Source organism: Passer domesticus, chromosome 1 (genome assembly GCF_036417665.1).
Source record: "Passer domesticus isolate bPasDom1 chromosome 1, bPasDom1.hap1, whole genome shotgun sequence".
Taxonomy (NCBI): Eukaryota; Metazoa; Chordata; class Aves; order Passeriformes; family Passeridae; genus Passer; species Passer domesticus.
The window spans coordinates 145,630,422-145,651,942 of record NC_087474.1 but is presented as its reverse complement, the minus strand read 5'-3'; the positions used below and the strand labels follow the sequence as shown (position 1 = coordinate 145,651,942).

At 33.9% G+C, this 21,521-nt stretch overlaps 1 protein-coding gene and 1 long non-coding RNA gene across 5 annotated transcripts in view; one reads left to right on the top strand and one right to left on the bottom strand.

Annotated features, from left to right (window-relative positions):
• Positions 1 to 10,570, bottom strand: part of LOC135283908 (uncharacterized) — a 29,917-nt gene extending 19,347 nt beyond the window's left edge. The window contains exons 1-2 of the long non-coding RNA XR_010349508.1: positions 10,440 to 10,570; positions 1,031 to 1,105 (exon numbers count right to left, since the gene is read on the bottom strand). This is a non-coding gene — a long non-coding RNA (uncharacterized LOC135283908). The remainder of the gene's footprint in view (positions 1 to 1,030; positions 1,106 to 10,439) is intronic.
• CSMD3 (CUB and Sushi multiple domains 3) overlaps positions 1 to 21,521 on the top strand; it is a 589,442-nt gene that overhangs the window by 345,356 nt on the left and 222,565 nt on the right. For all 4 annotated transcript variants that reach the window (XM_064395032.1, XM_064395025.1, XM_064395049.1 and 1 more), the window contains 3 exons: positions 3,530 to 3,717; positions 6,165 to 6,353; positions 15,321 to 15,437. In XM_064395032.1, coding sequence (XP_064251102.1) covers positions 3,530 to 3,717; positions 6,165 to 6,353; positions 15,321 to 15,437 — 494 coding nt within the window. The remainder of the gene's footprint in view (positions 1 to 3,529; positions 3,718 to 6,164; positions 6,354 to 15,320; positions 15,438 to 21,521) is intronic.

Genomic DNA, 21,521 nt, shown 5'->3' with positions numbered 1-21,521 from the left:
ATTAATTTAGATGACATATTTGATGTGGACGGGCATTTCAAAGTAAAAGGCATTTGCCTTTATATTTGCAAAATATAATGCCAGCTGCATTTTCTTTCTTTGCACCTGAGTTTTATTAAATCTGATACTCTCTTGCATACAGTTTTTGTTTGTAATACATTAATGCCTTGTCATAAAATTGCACAACCTCCATTACTCTTGTAAGAAAGATCAAAAAAGAACAAGATGTGGTCTCTTTGGATCACAGAGAAAGTTTCTATCCTCTTTATCACACTTTTTTTTTCCCATTGCTGCTCATTTTTGACACTCTTGTCACTTGTCAGAATTGGTCTGGTACACATATTGCTCAGATGCAGCAATCCAGAGAGGCCCTACTTGCAGATAAATGTGTGCTCTTATGTATCTCTGTGCAGAAGTACACTTAAAAATACATCTATGTATGTTCACACAGATGCACGTAGATATATATAGTTATGTGTCTGGATGCAAAGAAAATGTTATTCTATAAATTAAATGATGGAATAAAACTTTATAGTGCAATGAAACAAAACATTTTGTAAACTACTGTTATGTTATTTACGTAGACATTATTTTTCACGTAGTTTAAATTCGCCTTCTGAGTAATTTATTCATTAGCTTTTCAAAGGCTCATTCTAGTCCTGGCAACCCTTGTTCTACTGCTTCTGCTTGCAAATTTTCAGCTGCGCTTTCCTAAAAGAAAAGGTTAATTTTGCTGAAATACACAGTTTTAAAACTATAGCCAAACGACTTTCCTATATGATTAAAAAAACCCCCAACTCATATTTTGCCCATTTCTTTGGCTTTTAACTTTGTCCTGAGAAACACACATACTCTTTATAGCCCTTATTAGTGCAAACACCAAAACTTCCACAATATGTGTGGTTGTTTGAAAGATTTTGAATTTCTTGGTCAGGGACAAATATTTAAAGCACATGTCTATAACTTTTAAATATTTTTTGACTTTTACTAGTTTCCCACTTGCAGAGTAATTTCCTTTTAATCTTCCTACCTTCCTATATCTTCTCTCTTACCACATTGGATAGGAGCGAGGTACTGCATTCCATGACTGCATGCTAAAGAATTCCTGTACCAAGGAGACAGAGACATGAGAAAACAAGGAGAGTTACAGACAAATCAAATAAAAATAACTATTAACTTTTGTGGTTTTGGCATGCAAAAAATAACTTTTTCCTATATTGTTACGTGATTATGCATGAATTTTTTAAAATGTTTATTCCTGTTCTACAAGCATAGCTAAGATAGATAAACTGTTGATATTTTGTTATAAATCAGTCTCTTTTTAGGCTCAATTGAAATGACAGAAGTGAGAAATGGCAATGCCATTCTTGATTGTAATGAAGTGTTTATCATGAAGCCTAATTATGAGTATTTAAATGTGAGAGATGCTGATAGCAAACTACTGATTGGAGTACTAGTCACGTTTGTCTATTGAGCATTTACTGTGCAGCAGGAAATCCTGACACGGCAATGACTTGATAAGGGTGTCTCTTAGAAACAAAGTGTGTGTTATAAATATTCAGGCACCTTTATCTATTCAAATAAGGCCTCCTAAAAAAGTGTATGTGGCATCTCCTGTGTTAAAACTTTTTTCACTCCTGTCTGCTTGTGAGTCCTTCATAAAATTAGATGTGACATAGCAATTAAGACATCCAGGTAAATTTAACAATAATGATCAATTAAGTAGGAAAGAACATTGGAAAGGTCTTGCATGAGCACAGGGTTTTTTATTCAGTTTCCTAAAAGCCCCTATTGTTTTCTTACAGCAGAGGGAAATATTAATGTAAATACAGCAGACATGGTGAGCATCAAGGGAAAAGATATTGATGGGAAAACTGATATAAGCATGAGATTTATAAATGAAATTTAAATTGACCAGTTTTTAAGTTAAATGACTAAGCAAAAGCATTGAACATAATGCCCTCTTCAAATTTGTTTCAATTCATCTCACTTAAAAATAGTTCTTACATTTTCTTTCATGGGTGATTATTAATTTTTTTCATCTTCATATTTTTCTGATATTTGTGGTGCTATAGTCTAAGTAGTTTTGAGAGGATTTCCTTTATGTCTTTGGAGATTCAACTTAATTTCAACTTGACTTGAATGGCCTGGTAGTTGCATTACATTTATAAGATCCACAGCTTTTTACACCTTGTGTCTCAAGTATGCTTTTGATATAGGTGCTAAGAAAGTTGAGCAATACTAAATTATCTGTTTCCAAGATTTCTCCTGTATTGTATGGATTGCTGTAAAAAAAGAAAAAAAAAATAAAATATAGGAAAGAGCGAGTTATTGCTTAGTAGCTTTTCAGCAGGATGTCATTATGAGTTATGGGGGGAGCGAACAAAACCCAAAAATTTCAGTCTTCCTGCTTCTAGGATTATCCCACTTCATTTCTGTAACTCCTTATCACTTGAATTCCATGCTCTTTTATACATTATTAGTGGGAGCAGAACAGCAATAAAAGAAAATACATGTTGTGTAGGTTTAATTTGTCTTCTTGTCTTTTGCCAGACTCCTTTAGATCTTTAGACTCAGACTCATGGGACATAAATACTGAAATATTGAGTTCCTCAGTACATTGGTTTTACTCACACAGTTCTTTGAATGGATTTTACAAAGCTGAATTAGGCGTCTAAGTAAATCAAAGCAAGAATTAAGACTATCTTATGGTCATTGTAAGATCCTGCTGTTAATTGTTGCTTTTTAATTCTGGAAAGGTTTTTCAGTAATCCGTCAGAGTCCATTATAAATCATTATGATTGATCTAAAGTCTGTCATAGCAAGAAAGAGATAAACCACTGTCAAAATACCTAACAGGTGTTTGGAATTGCTGATGCCATCTAAAAGAAGACAAGCGAGGAGATATCTAGCAGCACTATCACACTCAGCTTTTCCTTGACAGGGAGAGCACACATACTATACTGTATTTGGTGCTTTCTAAAAAGGATTTTTAGTTGTGGGGTTTTCTTCAAATAACTTCTGTCACTACCTTGGACTGAGTCTCAGTTGGCAGAAAGCCACTGGAGTCAAGGGTCAAGTAATTCTATCCCTGCTTATAGATGATTGTACGGTAGGAACTCAAAAGCATGAGCCATTGATGATAGAAATTACCTTGATATTTTTGGCAAATGCATCAACATGCCCTCCGTATAATTTAATTAATTACTCTAAAAGGAAAAACAATGTTATTATGAAATAGCATATGCAAGTAATATTTATTAACAAACTGTTTCTAGTTTTGTTTCCTGCCATACAAACCAGTTCAAGGAGTTTAAATTTATTTCTTATCTCTCTAAGGAACTAACTTGAAATTTTATTATTGTATAAATTACATAGGATAATTAATATTACTCCAATGATATTGAAAAATAGATATGTGGAGAAAAAATATTTTCAGGAAAAATGCATAGTTTAAAAAATATGGGTTTATTGAATTTATTTTAACTGGATCTTACATTTGTGCCTCTATGTGTTTCCACAATTCCAGATTTCAGACTGAACTGAATTATGATGTTTTGGAAGTTCATGATGGACCAAACCTATTATCTCCACTTCTGGGTTCTTACAATGGTACACAGGTCCCACAGTTTCTGTTTAGCAGTAGCAATTTCATGTATCTTCTCTTTACAACTGATAACAGTCGTTCTAACAATGGATTCAAAATTCACTATGAAAGTAAGTACCTCTGTGTAGTATTATTTGGTCTCCCCTCCCCCTCAATGCTTACCCTAGTTATGTACAGATGTCATCTTGGCTAAATTCCTGTTACTTCTGAATCTGAGAAAGATTTAGTAATGTTAAACTGCAAAAGAGATAACCACTATTTTTATTTATATTTAATGTCATTGAGGTATTGCTCTGTGCTTTAAGAATCAAAATATGAGAATGAGAAGCAAATGCCTTTCTTCTGGAGGCTGCTTTTATGTCTTAATATTCTTATATTTTATACAATCTATTTTTGTGCCTGTAAAATGGTATGAGATCCGGAAGATTATGAAAAACTAAGAAAAAAACTGAATTTGTGTTCTGGTTGATGTATCTGCAGCCCTAACTGAAGGTAGGGGAAAATGCAGTTTTCATAATGATGTGAAAATCAAGAAATGGAATTGGTTGATTATGTATTTTTAGGATTCTAAAAACTTGCCTATATGATTTTTTGTTGACATAGAAATATTGTTTTGTCCTTATTATAGTCATATAAACTGTGTTGCAGAGAGTATCTGTAAGATTTCATACTTCATGAATTATTAAAATTCCTATGTTGAAATTCAATTTACATTTTGTCTTTCTAAATGTAACTTCTGTTCTAATAATTCTTACTTATATGAGAAATAATATTTTTACTGTAATCACTATCTTGTTTGCTTAGGAAAGGTCATTGACATGCTGCTTGTACTTCTACTTGTTGGAATTATGACCAAAAAATTTCCAGTTCTTAATTTTTAACATTATTTTTTTTGCAATTTTCATTATTCCTGGCTACAATAGAGGTACTAAAACTAATATGCATAGGGGAGATATTGCCAGATAAAATTTGGATTGATTTGAATTCCAATGAATGTTAAATTCAGGCTGTTTATTGGAAAAAAGAAGTCTCTTATAATACTAAAATTATTACCTGTCCTAGCATTCATCCACAAACGTCTATTTTTATAGTCTTTAGTATTACGAAAAAGTGATGATTTTGTTAGGTTTTCATCCATTCTGAAGTTTGAAGGAAGGGTATCCTAACACATCAAGAACACTAGATTAAGATTGCCAACAAAGACACTAAATTCCTAGAAGGACTGAATAATGTTAAATGGTAGAAATTATACTTTGGGAATGTGAACAGCAAAAAGAGGAAATCTGCCCTTATTACAAATAATAAACAGTTTCAATTAAATTAAGTTGGAAAGGAAACCTAAAATTTCTTAATAAATAAATTCATGAATTTCATTATAAAATCCTATTTTTTGTAAAACTGATCCACACCCCACTGTTCTCTACACTAGTGGAAGAAAAAAAGCTAAATTTATACTATCAGAGAGCATGGAAAATATATATTCTTACTACTTGTACACAAAATAAACAATGTTCAGTATTTTCTGTTTAATAGCCCCTGTTTATACACAGAAGTGTATATGATTTTATTTTTGCTTAATTCTTACTGGTTTCTCATCTTGCATTTTCCAGCACAATCCAGTTCTGTTTTCCTTTTTGGGAACACAAATAATAATGACCAGTGGTCTCCTATTCATCATTTCTTCTCCCTTCAAATATTGTATTGAAAGCTAAGATCTTTTATATGTTTGTAAATTTTATGCTAATTATATCTTTCCACAATAGAAATTACTTTATAATGAAGGATTTTTCATTACTTCTATGTAGGAATAAAAGTAATAACACACATTAAAGTCTTGCACTGAATACTTCTAGTACTTTACTAACTTCAGTACTATCTGTAGAGGGTTGAGTTTTTTTTAGCATTATTTTATAACGAACGTCTTTGTATGAGCTTTATATATGAACACTTCACTGGAAATTATCTAAAAAGTTTAATTTTTTAGCACACATTGAAATCCCTTTATAAAATTAACTTCTCTTTATTCTTTTCTGCTAGTCTTTATCTTCTCAATGTCTCATATATCAAATAACACTAGGTATGAGTGTGATTTATGTAATTAGTATGAGTGTGATTTATGTAATTAGTTGATCTATGTAAATATTTAAAATATAAATATCAGAAGAAATGTAAACAATTTCATCTATGCTGGCAAATTTTGATCAGGAAAAAATAAAGGCTGAAAATCAGAATTTTGAGTGATCATCAAAGCTTTTTAATATCAACATCAGGTTCAAAATCATTTAATGTTACTAAGATAGGATCAAACTAAATATCCTGTAAATGATGGGATATTTTTCTTTTTTTTCTCTGCAACAATGGCAGGATTCAAACTGTGATCCATAGTATCTCTTAGTGGTAACATGGAAAAGAATAGTGAAAAGATAATTCACTGTAAATGTGAGATAATGAAGCCTTCACTTAAAACCATCACAACCAAATTACTTAATTTTTAAAAAATCTATAGGTCCTTTGTTTAATTATTTTCTTTCCTTTTTTATTTTTTTTTTTAATCTAGGTGTAACTGTTAATACTTATTCTTGCTTGGATCCTGGCATACCAGTGCATGGACGTCGTTATGGACATGACTTTTCTATAGGTTCCACGGTCTCATTTAGTTGTGATCCAGGTTATAGGCTCAGTCATGAGGAGCCTTTACTATGTGAAAAAAATCACTGGTGGAGTCACCCACTCCCAACTTGTGATGGTAAGCATGAAGAGATTTAATACAGATTACTTTAAGAGATACAAGTTTTGCCAAACTATTATTAGTCAAAATTAGTTAAATGCCAGAGCCCATGGCATTATGGTAAAACCTATGTTTTTAGGGAAGAAAAAGAATAATTAGAGGAAATAAATGCCATATATCTCTGTAATGAGACATATGAAACAGAGAATGATATATAACTATTTAATCCTGCAGATTACTGAAGGTATGTCCATCTGAATTTATGTAACTGTGAGCTAACTGATTGCAAACTTTGTGTATATATGGTTGTGAAGCATTTATTACAGCTTAAAAATATTTGTGTTGGGGTATCCATCTATGGACACAGATTGCTGACATAAAAACCATGAAATTAAGTTCATTTGCACCTGACTCAAAAACTTCATTTTCTCCTGTTTCATGGTGATCACTCTGTTTATGGCTTGTTAACAGAACTTCACACCCTTCAATCACTGTAGAAATTTATTATGACCACATTATATCTGGTGATTACTAAACCACTCAAAAATGGTCTCCATCATATCATTAAATCTAAAAAATTATCTAAGAATTTTAGTCATCTCTTGTAATCAGAATTGTTCATTTTAATGCTTTCCCAATTGGGGTCATATCATTTATATGTACTACTAAGAAAGTAGATTGTAATGTTCATTCAGTTACATTATTTGAGATATTTACTTTAAACAGTTTCCCTCCTTGAAGCATGGTGCATGTTTTTGATGTTAAAAATGTTTTCAGGAATAATATAACCATTTAATTCTAAGTTACTATTTAACCAGAGAAAGTCTCCTGAGCTTACATGAGCTACAGAATGTACATGATACTGTATTTTTCTAATACAGTTCTTAGTGTCTCAGGACACAAATTTTGAAAGAGAAAGATCTGAATGAAGACTGATGAAGAAGCTCATTGAATCATGTGTGAATTGCCATATGGAAGAGTATTCATTCCCACTGCATGACTCTTTAGAAAATGGTAGAGACTTCTTTGGCCTTCAGATTATTTAGTTAAGAATGCTTTGGGATTTTATGTTCAGGAAGTTGAAAATGTCAGTATAAGATAATACTCAAAATCTGTGGTAGTAGAAAGGGACGTGAATAATCACTTTGCTGAAAATAGCCCTCTTTAGTTCTGAAAGCCCACTTTCTAAAAGATTCTACATCTCAGTCAGGTTCTTGCAATGAAGAATTGCAGGGTTCCCACAATTTGCAGTCAAGGGGACTATATTTTGCTGCACAGACCAGAAAACTAGGATGTGTTTTCTAGTGGTGATAGGCACTAGATGCTAACCATGTAAAACAAACAAATAAGCACACTCCCTATGAATACTGTGCTCTGTTGTGAAATAAACTTACATATTATGATCAATTTCTTTCTAAAGATGCTGAACTAGTATGCAATTCATTAGGTAAATGAGGTTTCTTTTTCTCCAGAGCACGTTGCTAAATGGTGATTTTCCATTCAATAAATATGTTGTAAAGTTAGGATTGAGTACATTTATTCTATTAAATGTAATCAGCTTATGGTTGATGTAATTTCCATTTCATTCCTGAATTTCTTCTCTGTTAAAACAATCTGGAGTCCTTGCACCCCAAGCAAAAAAGGGCATTTGCTAAATAGGGTGTTCTTTGCATAAATTACAAGTATGGGTTTGTATTAATCATACCACTAATAAACACATCAGTCACTATTAATGTGCATTCAAAATGTTAGTCTGATGGTTTCTGAAGAGACAAGTTATTTTTTGATTGTTCTTTTGATAACTGCATCTCTTTTTTTTTATAGTTACATGGTGTAGTGATGTGGAGACAGACAATGGTAATTGTGCAGATAGGTCAGGGCAGCTCACGAGTGGGGCTGGTTTGGAGAAATGACTGTAAGACAGAAAATTTTAGAATGCTTAAAGCAATTTCTTCCTCAAAGTAGAATATGGTGTTGACTGAAATTCTATTACTTTAAGGAGTGTAAACTAAATATTTCATTATGTGTTTGATGTTGCACAGATAAAGAAAGAGCTAAAATAGATGGTAATGAGGTTTGCTGAGAAAACACTGCTTGTATTGCATCTCTCCCATTCCCATGTACCAACTACATATGATTCAATTTTACCTATGTTTCTGGAAAGCCTAGAATTTCTTAACTGTAATCACCACCCAGTGCTTAACTAAAAAGACCAAATTATATTTTAAAATGTCCTTTCTATATGAATACTATAAGAGAATTTTGCTTTTAAGCTTTGAATATATGTGAGGAACACTATTCTACTCAGTATATTAATTACTGTAGTAATCCCATCAAAAATTACAGGAAAAAGAATGTAAAAGTTAGGTATCTACTTAAGAGTATAAAGTGCTCTTTATTCCCTTCATCATAACATTAAATTGAATGCTAATAGATAATTCTTATTCATTATTTGAATTAAAAATATTGTCATTCCTCCTGATCTTAATTTACTTAGGAAAATAAATAAATAGAATGAAAATATAGCAAGCAAGAAAAAAAACCTTTAATGTTTATATTGGAAACCCCTGGATGTCCAAGTGAATTAGCAAATATGACTTATAGAGTATATGAGGAATGTATTCAGGGAATAATGCAGAGGTGTTATGTCCTTTCTGTTGACATCTCTAAAATAAAAATAATAATTCCATTAAAACACAGCTGTTAACAAAACTGCTTCAAATCCTCACTGAAGTAGAGGCCAGAATTGCAAATGGAGACCATGTCTCGTCTATTTTAGATTTAAATGAGAAGGTCAAAATGCAAGTCTGTATTGTGAGTAATCTAGGCTGCATTAGTTTATATTAAATTAATCTCTTGTGTAATATAACTCAAGTCCAAGGTTTATTTCTTGAAGCTGAGTATGCTAATTTGATGTTCGTATCCTTATTTATTTACCCCTACTGAACTACATCCCATTTTAAGATACATTACATTTTCTGTAATTAGGGAAGACAAATGCTGAAGTTACTTGGTCTGTGAAGCACAGTATATAAGATTCAAACTCTAATTCACTGTTTCAATAATTTTAAAGTCTATTTTATATGCCACTTTTATTATCCAATTGCACAATAAATGAAAATCATCTCAGAACTACATTTTTATTTCGAAGTTAGAGTCAATTAAACAAATGAATGTAATGAGGCCTCTGTGCACACATATATTTCTATTTAGACTTATATATACAAAAACATATTTCCATATAAATAGGTTTTTCTTTTTTTTTTTCTCTGCAGTCCTTTCTAAACTAGCATATGTTATTAGTCTTCTTTGATGATGCTTCAAATCTAAAGCTCATTGTTATTACTAATCAAATATAATTGTGTGTTTTCTCTTCCCATTACTTCTGAAAACCAAATAGTTTTCACTTATGTACTTACAACAAACTGAACTTCTGGAAAAAAGTTGGGTTTTTTTTCTGAAAACTTTTCTTCTTCTCAAAAGTATTTTATCTTTCCTGAGAAAATTGACACTAACGTTTTATGTTAGTGTCTGAGTTGCGGGTGGTGATTTATGGCTAGTCTCTTGAAAAATCTTTACATAAGAAAATATTAGGTGATACCATTTGAAAATGTGAAAAATGCTAATTTCACAGATGTCACCATCGTCAATCAGGCTAAAAAAGTAAAATGCTTTAGGTTGGTTTTTTTGAAGTGAATTACTAGTGAACACTCTATGTTGAAATACATAAAAAACCCCATTTATATATATCTGTATCTATCCATATGCATTATTTTCTCTTGATTTACTAAATATCTCATACATTTTCTTCATATATTCTGTACTTTTTTTGGATATGGGGTCTGTTATGATCCGATTTAAACCCAGAGGAGCAAAGAAAGTGAAGTCTCTCTGTATAAACCGTAAAGAACTTAGAGGGTTCAAAACATACCTGAAAATGAGATTAAAATCAAATGAGGTTAGGGGCTGGTGCCAAAAAATTGATATGTTTTATTTAATAGTAAAAGAGGGAGGGAGGGAGGGAGGGAGGGGGCGGGGGAGGGATAGGGGTCATGTGGAAGCATATCACCCAGCCAAGGGTCCCAAATACATCTTGTTGCTTACCTCCATGTCGTCTTCTTCGTGGTCAGGCTCCCCCATGGCTGCCACACACTGTGCCATGCTGAAGAGTGCAGAATTCCATGGGTTAATCCACGCTTTGGCAGGTGGGAACACCCTGTGCCTCTCTTGCAGGGGGCCAGTTGGACACTGTCCCTTGCAACACTGAGAGTCTGTTGCATCATCATCTCTGGTGTTCTAGTGCAGGGTCTGGGGACCCCTTTGGGGGCCCTTTGGTGGGCCATGCCTTGGTTTAGTTGAGATGTTAGGGAATGGGTTGGACTTGGTGATCTTTAAGGTCTTTTCCAACCTAGTCATTCTGTGAATTCTGTGAACCCCCTCTGCTGTGGATAAGCTTTTCCCGGATGAAGGGCCCCTCAGCCAGGCTCCTCTGCACAGCAGAGGGTGGGCAGTCACTGCCTCTGACCAGAGGCCTTTCCAACACACACCCAAAGCCTCTTTCCCCAACTCTTAGGTGCAAAGGGTCTGTGTGAGCCCGGCAGCTGATATCCCTGGGGCTGTGGTCTCCACCCTGAAAGTATCAGGCTTGTGCTTTGTAGATGTCCCCAGCCAGCCCAGAGCTGTAACTTCAGCTTGTCTTCATCAGCGAATGGTGTGGGGTCTCTCAGAGCCCCCCTCAGGGTGTGGTGATCTTCTCTGCGGCTTTTGTAAAACAGTTTTAAAAGTCCTTCATGAAAATATTTAAATCATAAACTATAATATTTCAGTCATAAACTATAGTATTTCATTCTCTGACAGGGACTCCCTTCCTCTCATATCCAGATTTCTAGACATTTCATATCACTATACTCTTCTTAAATCTGAGACTGAACTTGTATCACATTAAAACAAACTAGTTTTAAATAGATAGTAAATTGTATTTGTAGATCTCAGGTGACAGCAAACATAATTAGTGGTTGTTTTAGTTTTCCTGGTGGTTATAAAAATAAGAGAGTTTTCATTGAATAAGTGTTAAGCTAGCTATACAGGATGACCCCTGTGCAGGAAGAGAATATACAAACTGACTTCTACAGTAAAATATAAACATGCTAAAACCAGAACAGTGGGCATGTGAGAATAAAATGGAAAACACAAACAAACAAATACGAAAAAACATGTCATTATCTAATGTGAAGTGTCCTAGAAATATGTTTCTGTGGAATAGCTGCCGTGACAAGACAGCTAAGTACTTGCAGTTGTTAATGCAGGGTCGTAGAGATGGAAAACATATCTTATTGAAGGAGATTAAAAAAAAAACCCCGTCTCATTACTGATCCCAAATCATAGATTCTTATGTGGTGTGCTAGCCTTCCCAAGTGAGACCCCAAGAGGGAATACAACATAATGACAGTTTAGCAGAAGATCAAATGGGTGAAAATAGGCTATGAATAAATTTAGGTTGAAAATTATAAGGCTGTTTCTAGTATTGCAAGATTGATTTTCTATAACTGTTTTATAGTAGCATGAAATATGATCTGAAGTGGAACTTTGCTATGAATGACAAAAGTCAAGTGCTTTTGTTACAATAATTAATGTATTTTTGGGATGAAGCATGGCCTGCATGTCTCCCACTAAGACACGAGTAGCCTGACTAAAGGTTCTGAAATTATTTCGTCCAAAAATTATTTTCAAAATATATATTTTCTAAGCTAGGCTTGCTTGTTATCTCTTTTTTTTTGTGCTTGATCATGTTACTGATCAAAATGAATGAAGTTGCAAGAAAAGAAAGTGTAAGTAATCAACCCAATATTGTAAGAATTTATTTCAGTGGAACATCTGAACTGAAGTCCATTATTAAATTGGAATACTCATTCATAGCTATCCAAAACTTGCTTCTTAAATTGTTACATCATTTCTGATCACCACAGTGTATACTTCCACGTACTGATCTGTATTTCATGCAGCCACTTTTATATTTTATTCTCCTTATTTTTGGTCTTTTATTCTCATTGTAGTTGTTTTGTGTTTTTTTTAAATTTTCTTTTTATTTTGATTCTCACTATTTGGAAAAAATGCAGGTATGTCTTGATTTAACATCTCTGATTGCATTAAAAAATTTCATTAGCGTGTTAACATAGTGTTCCATTTTCCACATTAGAAATCAAAAGTAGTACTTCAGTTGTTTCTTTAAGTATTTATTCTACTTATACTCTTTCTTAGCTTCCATCTTGGTATAAACAGATAGTGAAAGAAAGGCAGAATTTGGAAATATGTGTGTTTATCCTTTGCTGTTCTTATTTTTGTGTGCTCCTGTTTTCCTCTGCACTCTGAAAAACAGTCAGATACTAGTAGTGATATTACATGCTTGGGCTGTTAGCCATCTTATCAGGGCCAGTTGCACATCTACAATTTCAGATTTGTCAGCTTGGCTTTATTTTCTAAAAGGCTGCTCCCTTGATGCTTTTTCTGCCATCTGCTAGCCTTCATAGACTTACACTGAAGGCCTGATGGCATGCCATAGATGTTTTGTCACGATTTGCATTCCTGAAATGTTTTCCAAAAAACCCCTGCAAAATATATTATTTGGTCTATAGCCCACGATTATAAAAACTGACTGTATTTTTTATTTAATGGATGAAGTAGATAGTTACCATCAGGAGCTCCAATAATATGCTGTCACAGCCCTGGCTGTATTTTGCTAATGCCTAAATATAGCAAGATCGGATGATAAGGTGGCAGTATTTGCCTTCACTGTCTCTTCATCAGAGAAATGAGGAGGAAAATTAATATGGAAGGAGGTTATTTGCCTGTGGCAACACTGAAGAGATTGGGCAAACGTGGTCCTAGAATGTCTTATTTCAGCCTGTGGTACTGGATTTGCAAATTTCCATCTTACAATTAGACCAACAAAGGCTAGAAAGTTGGCATGAGAAATAGCACATACAAAGAAATCATGAGGCTGTCCAGACAAGTAAGCATGTTTAAAACATAAATACAGTTAGAATGACCAAACAAATTTTAGCTAGGCAAGATAGGGCAGTCTCCATCCTAGTATATAGGACGAAATTCCATTTCTGATTTATAAAATAAGACTTATTAAATGTATACTTCTTTTAGTGCCCTGAACACAATGATGATATGCAGTGCCATAACCTCATTATGAAAAATAATTGATCTTTGTAAAAAATTCCACAGTGCTACTAAAATGTCAGGAAAATGCATGTATTTCATTGACACAAATGTCTGCTGAGGTACAGGGTGAGATTGAAGGTACATTCTGGATAGTCTCTTGATTCCCTGTTTGCTGTGTCCTCAAATCAGTTATGAATTTACATCTACAAGCAGAAGATTGTGACATCTCCTTATGTTCATTCTCAAATGTATAACATTAACAGCAAAGGCATAATGAATATAACTTCAATCATTTACTCCATCAAAGTGTAGCAGAATTGCCATAAGCAGCATAAATATCAAGATACAGCAGAAGTAACAGCATGATGCAGCAAATTACTCACTGCACCTTACTCCTGAAGTATGAAATGGTTGAGCACGTACTGAAAGGCCAAACTTCTCCCCCCTTTATGAGTCACGCTGTTGAGTGCCCTGTTAGGAGTTGCTACTGATGTTACAGGAGGGGTAGGAGCAGGTTAAACCAGCTAGGGCATCTCTTAGAAAGGGGTATTGCTCCTCCAGCCTTTGACAGGCTCCTTCACTCACCCTCATGGCTGTGGCAGCAGGATGGGAAGCACAGACATGAGCAAGAAATAGTTGAGTGACCGCTTATAGAACAAGAAGAGAACTTGCTATTTGTATCAACTGGAGTTACAGACAAATAGCTGCCATTTACATCTCTCCAAAAGTGCCTTTGAAGACCTTTAACACCACCTAAAGATCAGGGAAGAATTTGTGTTAATTACTTTGGAAGGACTGCTCTTATGGAGAGATGCAATCAACTGCTGGAATAGTCTACATTATTTGACCTGAAATGGGTGACCATAGTTCACTGTTTTTATTCTAAAATATTTCTGTAAAATAATTTTGGTAATGCATATAATTAGGCTAAAGAAAATAAGAGGAATAGATGCTTTTAACCTTGAGAAAAAAAAAAATAGGACTACTCATTTGTTTTATAATGCATGCCCTTCTGAGATAATCTATATTCAGAGAACTCTGATGTAATAACTTGGTACTGAATTTTAATAACTGTTATTGATATATGATAATTCTAAAATGCAAGACTCTTCCTTACTAAAAATTACTTGATTAATGTTGTATTTCAAAAACCCTGGAACAGAAAATCATTGAGCTGTACATTTTTGCCAGTGTTGTAATGACTACATTTTTGTATTTTGCATTAATTCAAGCTGTAATTTAATTTTTGTATTGCTCAATTACTGATTACTTTTATAAAGTTGCTAATGAAATTATAGGAATGCTTATTCTTATATTGGAATCTGTCATTAGCACTAACATCATAGATATAAACACATAACCAATAATTATAATTGTATTCACAAAATCATGTCAACCTTCCCTGCACAAATATTTTAAGTACATAATTCTTCAATAGCCAAGATCCACCATTTTGACTCACCAGCTTGGCTTCTGTTTAAGTGATATTGTTTGGCTCTCTATCACCCACTTTAATCTCTCTGCTGAACTTAACGATTTTCATAGAGGCTCCAGAAACATGAAAAAAACAGCTAATGAAACTTGATTTTGATTTTCTTATGCATATTAAACACAAATTAATTAATAATTGATTGTGTTTCTTTTCTCCTCTATAAAAATGGCCTGTAATTATATCTGAAATTGCTAAATCATTTGAGTAACTACTTTAAAGTAATTTTAAAGGCAGAATTTTTTTTGTTTGTTTTCTCACATTTTCTCTTATCTGTTTTCTATTATTATTATTATTGCTATTGTTATTATTTTCTTTGTTTCTAGCTTTATGTGGTGGAGATGTTAGAGGTCCTAGTGGAACAATTTTATCCCCAGGTTATCCTGATCTATATCCAAATTCACTGAATTGCACATGGACTGTGGATGTTACCCATGGAAAAGGTAAATAAATCCTTTTCTCTTTTTCGGTTTTTTTTTTTTTTTTTTTTTTTAGTGTATAAATCCAGTATTCTCTGCTCTAGAAGGAGACCTATGTTAGCACCAAAGCACTTGGATTTGCATTGCTGATTTTTGGGTTTCTTTAATTTTCTTGTAGTAACTCCTAGAGTTCCCGAAGTGGACTAGGCCCTTATACTTCCCGCAGCATGAAAAGTCATTTAGAAAGAATTATATAATGGCTGATCACAGAAGCTGAAGGACAGAAGGCTTTTAAGGAAAAGGAAATGGTGGTTATTTCTTGAAGTGAGATTTCAGGAAAAAAGATGTAATAGTGATTTTAGATCTTCTCTGAGAGGTTAAATAATGCTTAGGACACAAATGGAAGCTGGTATTTCCAGGTAGCAAAGTTTCCTACAAATAATGTGTTCTACTTGCTTTCAAAGGGTTTTGGTACTTGATGAGATCGATCATCATCGTTTAGGTTTTTGTTGGTATTTTATATTAAATATGGGATTGACTCTTGTACTATGGGTGGAAAGAGCTAGAGAGGTATAAGATTGAGGGGAAGGAGACAAATATATATCATAAGAGAAATTTAATACAAAGAGAGTCAACTGGTAAGAACACAAAAAGTAGAATTATATGGTAACACTGGAAAGAATACAGAAAAAGAAATTAAAGGGAGAAGAAGGAAGGCAAGTTCAATTCTGAATTTCATCACGGTTCTCTGTGAGGACATGAAAAATGTGACAAAGTATGCTGATGATGTAATCCTCTAAGAAAGAGTTATTGATAACATAAAAATAAGACTTCAGATGAAGAGAACTGCGCTGATCTGTGATCCCCTTATTCTATTTTGTGCAAGTAGTGTGATAGTTTCTCATCTAGATGTTAAATCACTCTGACTGGTTGTCCCATTTAAAACTCCTTAAAGCATTAAAGTGGTGAAGTGTGTCTCTCAAAATTATTGCTCCAGCTTTTCCGTAGTCTCTATTATTACCAAGTGATGCCTTTGTGTCAGTGTAATTTGATTCTAAATATCCACAGTGAAAAAGCCTCCTGAACTTACTGATGCTACATCACATGCTACATTTGCCTTTGTTACCTCTAGGTATGATACATGGCTTTTAGATTTGTGGGAATATAAGGGACCATGTATCTTTTGTTCTTCTGGATAAGCAAAAAAGTCTAAAAGAATCTGTAAAAAAACTGTTAGACCTGTAGTCATTTATCTTGCACTCTGTCTGAGAAGTCACTGGATAACAGCACAAGCCTTATAATCTGAGAATTGAAGGCAAGTAGCAGAGATGGATAAGAGTTTAGCTTCATGGAGTAATACATGACAGAAAATGATGTGACTTCTACAGTAAAAATGAGGTCAGATTATGCTGCATTTTTCAGGATTCTTGAAAGACATTTTATTAACTCTTTCATTTCTCTTAAATTAAAAATAGGATTATGAAGAAAAGTACTTGGGAAATTTTGGGGGTTTATTTAATTTTCTTTTCCTTTTTAGAAAATGAAGCAGCTTTGTTGTGATTTATAATTTTTTCTTAAAACCTCAGCTAGAGAAGTACTTATAGTTGGGACAAATAAAAGCTGAAATTCTTGACGTTCTAATCTTTTACATGAGCCTGTTGAGAAAATCCACCCTATATAATGAGACTCTTGAGAAAACAAATTTGCTGAAATAAAATATTGAGAGGAAGACATAATAGTATAAATATGGATATTTATAAGCACATATACGCTGATACATGTATGTACACATATTTATAGACTCGTATTCTCGTTTGATTCAATGTCATGTAATGTTACAGTCTTGGGGCAGAGTAGCTGGAAAGCTGCTCAGTGGAAAAAGACCTGAGGGTGCTGGTTGACAGCAGCTGAACATGATACAGCAATGAGCCCAGGTGGCCAAGAAGGCCAGTGGCATCCTGGCCTGGATCAGAGATGGTGTGGCCAGCAGGACCAGGGCAGGGATCGTGTCTCTGTACTCAGCACTGGTGGTCCTGTGTCCAGTTCTGGGCCCTTCAGTATGAGAAAGACATCAAGGTGCTGGAGCATGTCCAAGGATTGGACATTAGAAGAAAATTTCTTCATAGGAGGAGTTATCAGTCATTGAAACAGGCTGCCCAGGGAAGTGTCATCTCTGCAGCTATTTAAAAAACATGTTGATGTGGCACTTAAGGACATGGATTAGTGGTTGGACTCAATAATCTTAGAGGTCTTATCCAAACTAAATGACCTATGATTCTATATTTTTTATATTTTTGTATGGAAATTTTATTAAGGAAAAACATTAAGTATATATGCAATGTCACAATTTGACTTGGACATTTTAATTCATGCTACTCAAAGAGCTGCTGAAAAAAATGGTAGGGCGGGTATTTGCTCTGAGTAGGAAATAGTGTGTGAAATCTTCATATGTGCTGGCAAGAGGCTATTAATTCTTTAAGCTCTTCCTGCTATACTGCATGAGGAAGATAGCTGTCCTTTTATGATAATAAGTCACAGGCTTACTTAATTTAAATTTCTAACAGTTAAGTTCTATGTCACAGTGAACTAGTCAAATAGGACACTTTGTATTTAATGGAAAAATGCATATATCTTCAGGATATGAGTCACTGCACCCTGAAAAAGCAGATGGAATGAACTATCCTTTGAAGGTACCTGTTCACCTCCATCCATCATGGTATGTTCAGTGAGTTAATGTAGTCCCCAGATGACGTGTCTATGGGGAGACTGAGTGACTAAGTTTTACATAGTTACCATTTAGAAAAATTAATCCCATACATATAAATGGGTTATTTTAATGAGAGGGAGAAATAAACTTTGTTCTGGATATCTCATTTTCTGCTCTATTTCATGGGTAGTATAATTTCAACTTCAGAAACCCAAGGAGTATCTTCTACTAGCTACTAACTAGTGAGATGATTTCTACTTCAGACTATTAGGTTTGGTTGTTTTTTTTTTCTACAAAGTTTTGTAGTTTCATGTCAGACTGCCGAGAAAAAGTATGTAACTTGTAGCTCCAGAATGCTGTGAGATACTTTCTTATACATACATCTTTATGTTACAACTTCATACTGCTATTACATAATAACAGGTACTTAAATGCATAGATTTAGTTATTATGTATATTTTATATCTGTATATGTTAAATTGCTAGGAAAAACAGTTTCTGTGTTTGTATATCCTATTTTAAATAACAATATTGCAATATAAATATATGTGGTTTTAATTTTACTCTTCAAGTGTATTGGAAGTTTTAAAATTAATTTTTCATTTGTGTTCTTGTGAACCAGCATTATGACTCTTGAATGTCTATTAAAACCTGATATAATTTTCTTTCATTTAAAAAAAAATTATTAACTACAGAATTGAACATTTATCTTAAATATAGTTAATATGTCTATTAATTACTGTTATGAAAAGGAAACACCTATTGACAATAATTATTGCATTTGTCTGTGATTAGAAAGCAATTTAAATATATGATTAAATGAAATTTGTGGAGTATCAGTGGTATGTTTTAAAAGATCTATTATGAGATCAGTTAATTAACCTGTCCCCCAACAGTCTGGATTGTAACATAGGGAAGTGACATTTCACAGTGTTACGTCTTCCTATCTTCATTTCAGATTTTAAATATTCCCCTTATAAAGAAAGGCGCATGTGAAGCAGAATGAGAAGGAATCTACCTGAACATATCTTTTAAAATTCTTCCCTGGAGAAGATACAATCTGTCACACAGCACTTATTAATGTGATTAGAATATTTTCTGAAGAAAACCAAGTTGTACAGCTACTGCTGTAATATACCTTGGGGTTTTGCTAAGAAATGTCATGGCAATCTGAAAAACTGATTGAAACATTCCCTTGAGTTAAACCTTGAGTGTGATGTTTGAACAATACTAAGTGAAGCTCAACTGTGATTCACAGGAATTTCATTATTTTGTGTTACTACCATAAAATTTTCTTCAGCATTTTGTTTTTTAAGTATACATGCAAACATAAAAAGGGCCAAAATTAATTTGAAGTGCAGTAAATGCAAAAAATATGAGCTGAAATTCAGTCTTATTCTGTATATATATCACATCGGGTTTTTTAAGAGCTCTTCTCATGTGAAATCAATACTACATCCTATATGAACTAAGCTTAAAAAAACGCAGACATTTAAGAATTTATTAATTCCAAAACTATATTTATATACACTAGTTCAAAAGATATGGAACCCAATCTCAATTCCAGAATTCTGTGTGTCATTTTTACCAATTTATTTTCACAAAAGCTGGGAGAATAAATAGAATGATCAAAATAGATAATTCTATTTGCTCATGTAATTAGTAAATTAAGATCTTTTAAAAGCCCGAATAAATCTTTCGGACTATTTATTTTTACCATAAGCATAAAATAAAATCCACTAATTCCTATATCAGTGCTACTAAGTAAGAATGTGTTTTTCTGGATTCAAAGGGAGTATGGGATGTGCGTGGAGTTTTAAGAAGAGAAGGAGTTATCTACTTGAAAAACCTGAATGGTTCTCCAGTCTCTTAAAAGGGAAGTAAAAGATTGAGGTGTCCAAGATCCAAGGTTTTTCTCTGATTGCTCCTATCTGTATGTCCAGCTGATGGCAAAACTAAGCATGTATTCCAAAGATGCCAATATGTACAGCTGTTCACACAGATTAACAAGGGTGGAGGCAAATGTCTTATTGGCCCACATAGAAACACCAGCAGCACTGAAACAGACATGAACACCACAGGCAACCAAATCCTATTTCTCCATCCAGGCTGAGGGGAAAAGGAGTCTGTTAGAAGTGACACTCACACATGCAGATGCATGTGCTCCCCCAACCTTCCATATTCTGACCCAGGAGCTGGACTCCATGTTCTGCTCCTACTGGGTTCTGCTTGGTCTGTGATCAATGACTCTTTTTCCAGTTGTTCCCTGATCTCATTCAGCTCCCCAGACAGTCCATACTAATGTTCACTAGTGGGTCACTCATGTGATCACTCTCTGGACAGAAGAGAAATTTGTACACTGGTCAGGAGTAGAGTTTTAGAATAATAGAGGACAGGTTGCACTGGTTAGGTGCAGGGATTAGAGAGCCTTAACCCTCTCTCTTTTCCAACACTTTTTTCACTCTTACCTAGCATGATCCTTTCCTTTATCTTCCTTTGGCCCAAACCATCTCACCAAAAGTTTTATGGTCTCCAACTACCATTTAAAAAAAATCTCATCTTCAGTTTTACTTAATCTCACAAATTCCCTCAAGTACTCCAGTGTAAATTTCTAATTTTCATGAGACCCAAGATAAAATTATTTCCCCCATTATCATCAATTACTAAGATGTAACTGCTTTAAGTTTACAGTAATACATTTAATTTACCATTAGACAGGAAGATAAGAATTCTGGTCTTTGTCACTACCTCTGCTTAATCCTACTCATTGAAGCTTATGTGTGTGTGTATACCATTGATTTCTTCTCTCATTTCCCGTCTTTGTTTCCCGTACTGAAACATCCTTTACCAGGCTCATAAACCAAGTGTCCTTGCATTCCAGATACCCATACAAGCTGTATCTCTTAGGTGCGATTGAGTTGCATTAACATAAATGTTTAATGCTATTCAGGCAACCTCAGAAACATTATAAAAAAACAAATGAACAAACAAACAAAAAAAGAATAATAGACAATTGTACTGAGAGCTTCTAAAGCTGCCTGTGAGGTCTAGAAAAGGTAACCTATAACATCTGAAGAGACACTATATATTTTTTTATTTTGACAGCTTAGTCAAGCAGAGTATATCTAGCTTGGATTTTATTATCCTATTTGGGAAATTTGGGGCTGGTGGTGGCAGGGGTAGGGCAAGTGGTGCAGTTTTGGTCTGTAGGAAGGGGAACTATTTCTTTGCTTTTTGATTAAATTATGGTTACTATTAAAAATCCATTGGCCATGGGAGTACCTGAAGATCAGTACTATTCACCTGCTATGTTAATCTGCAATCACATGAGTGGATCATCCTAAGTATTGCATCATCAGAAATATTTGAAGAGACTGAATCATATAACATGATATTGGTAT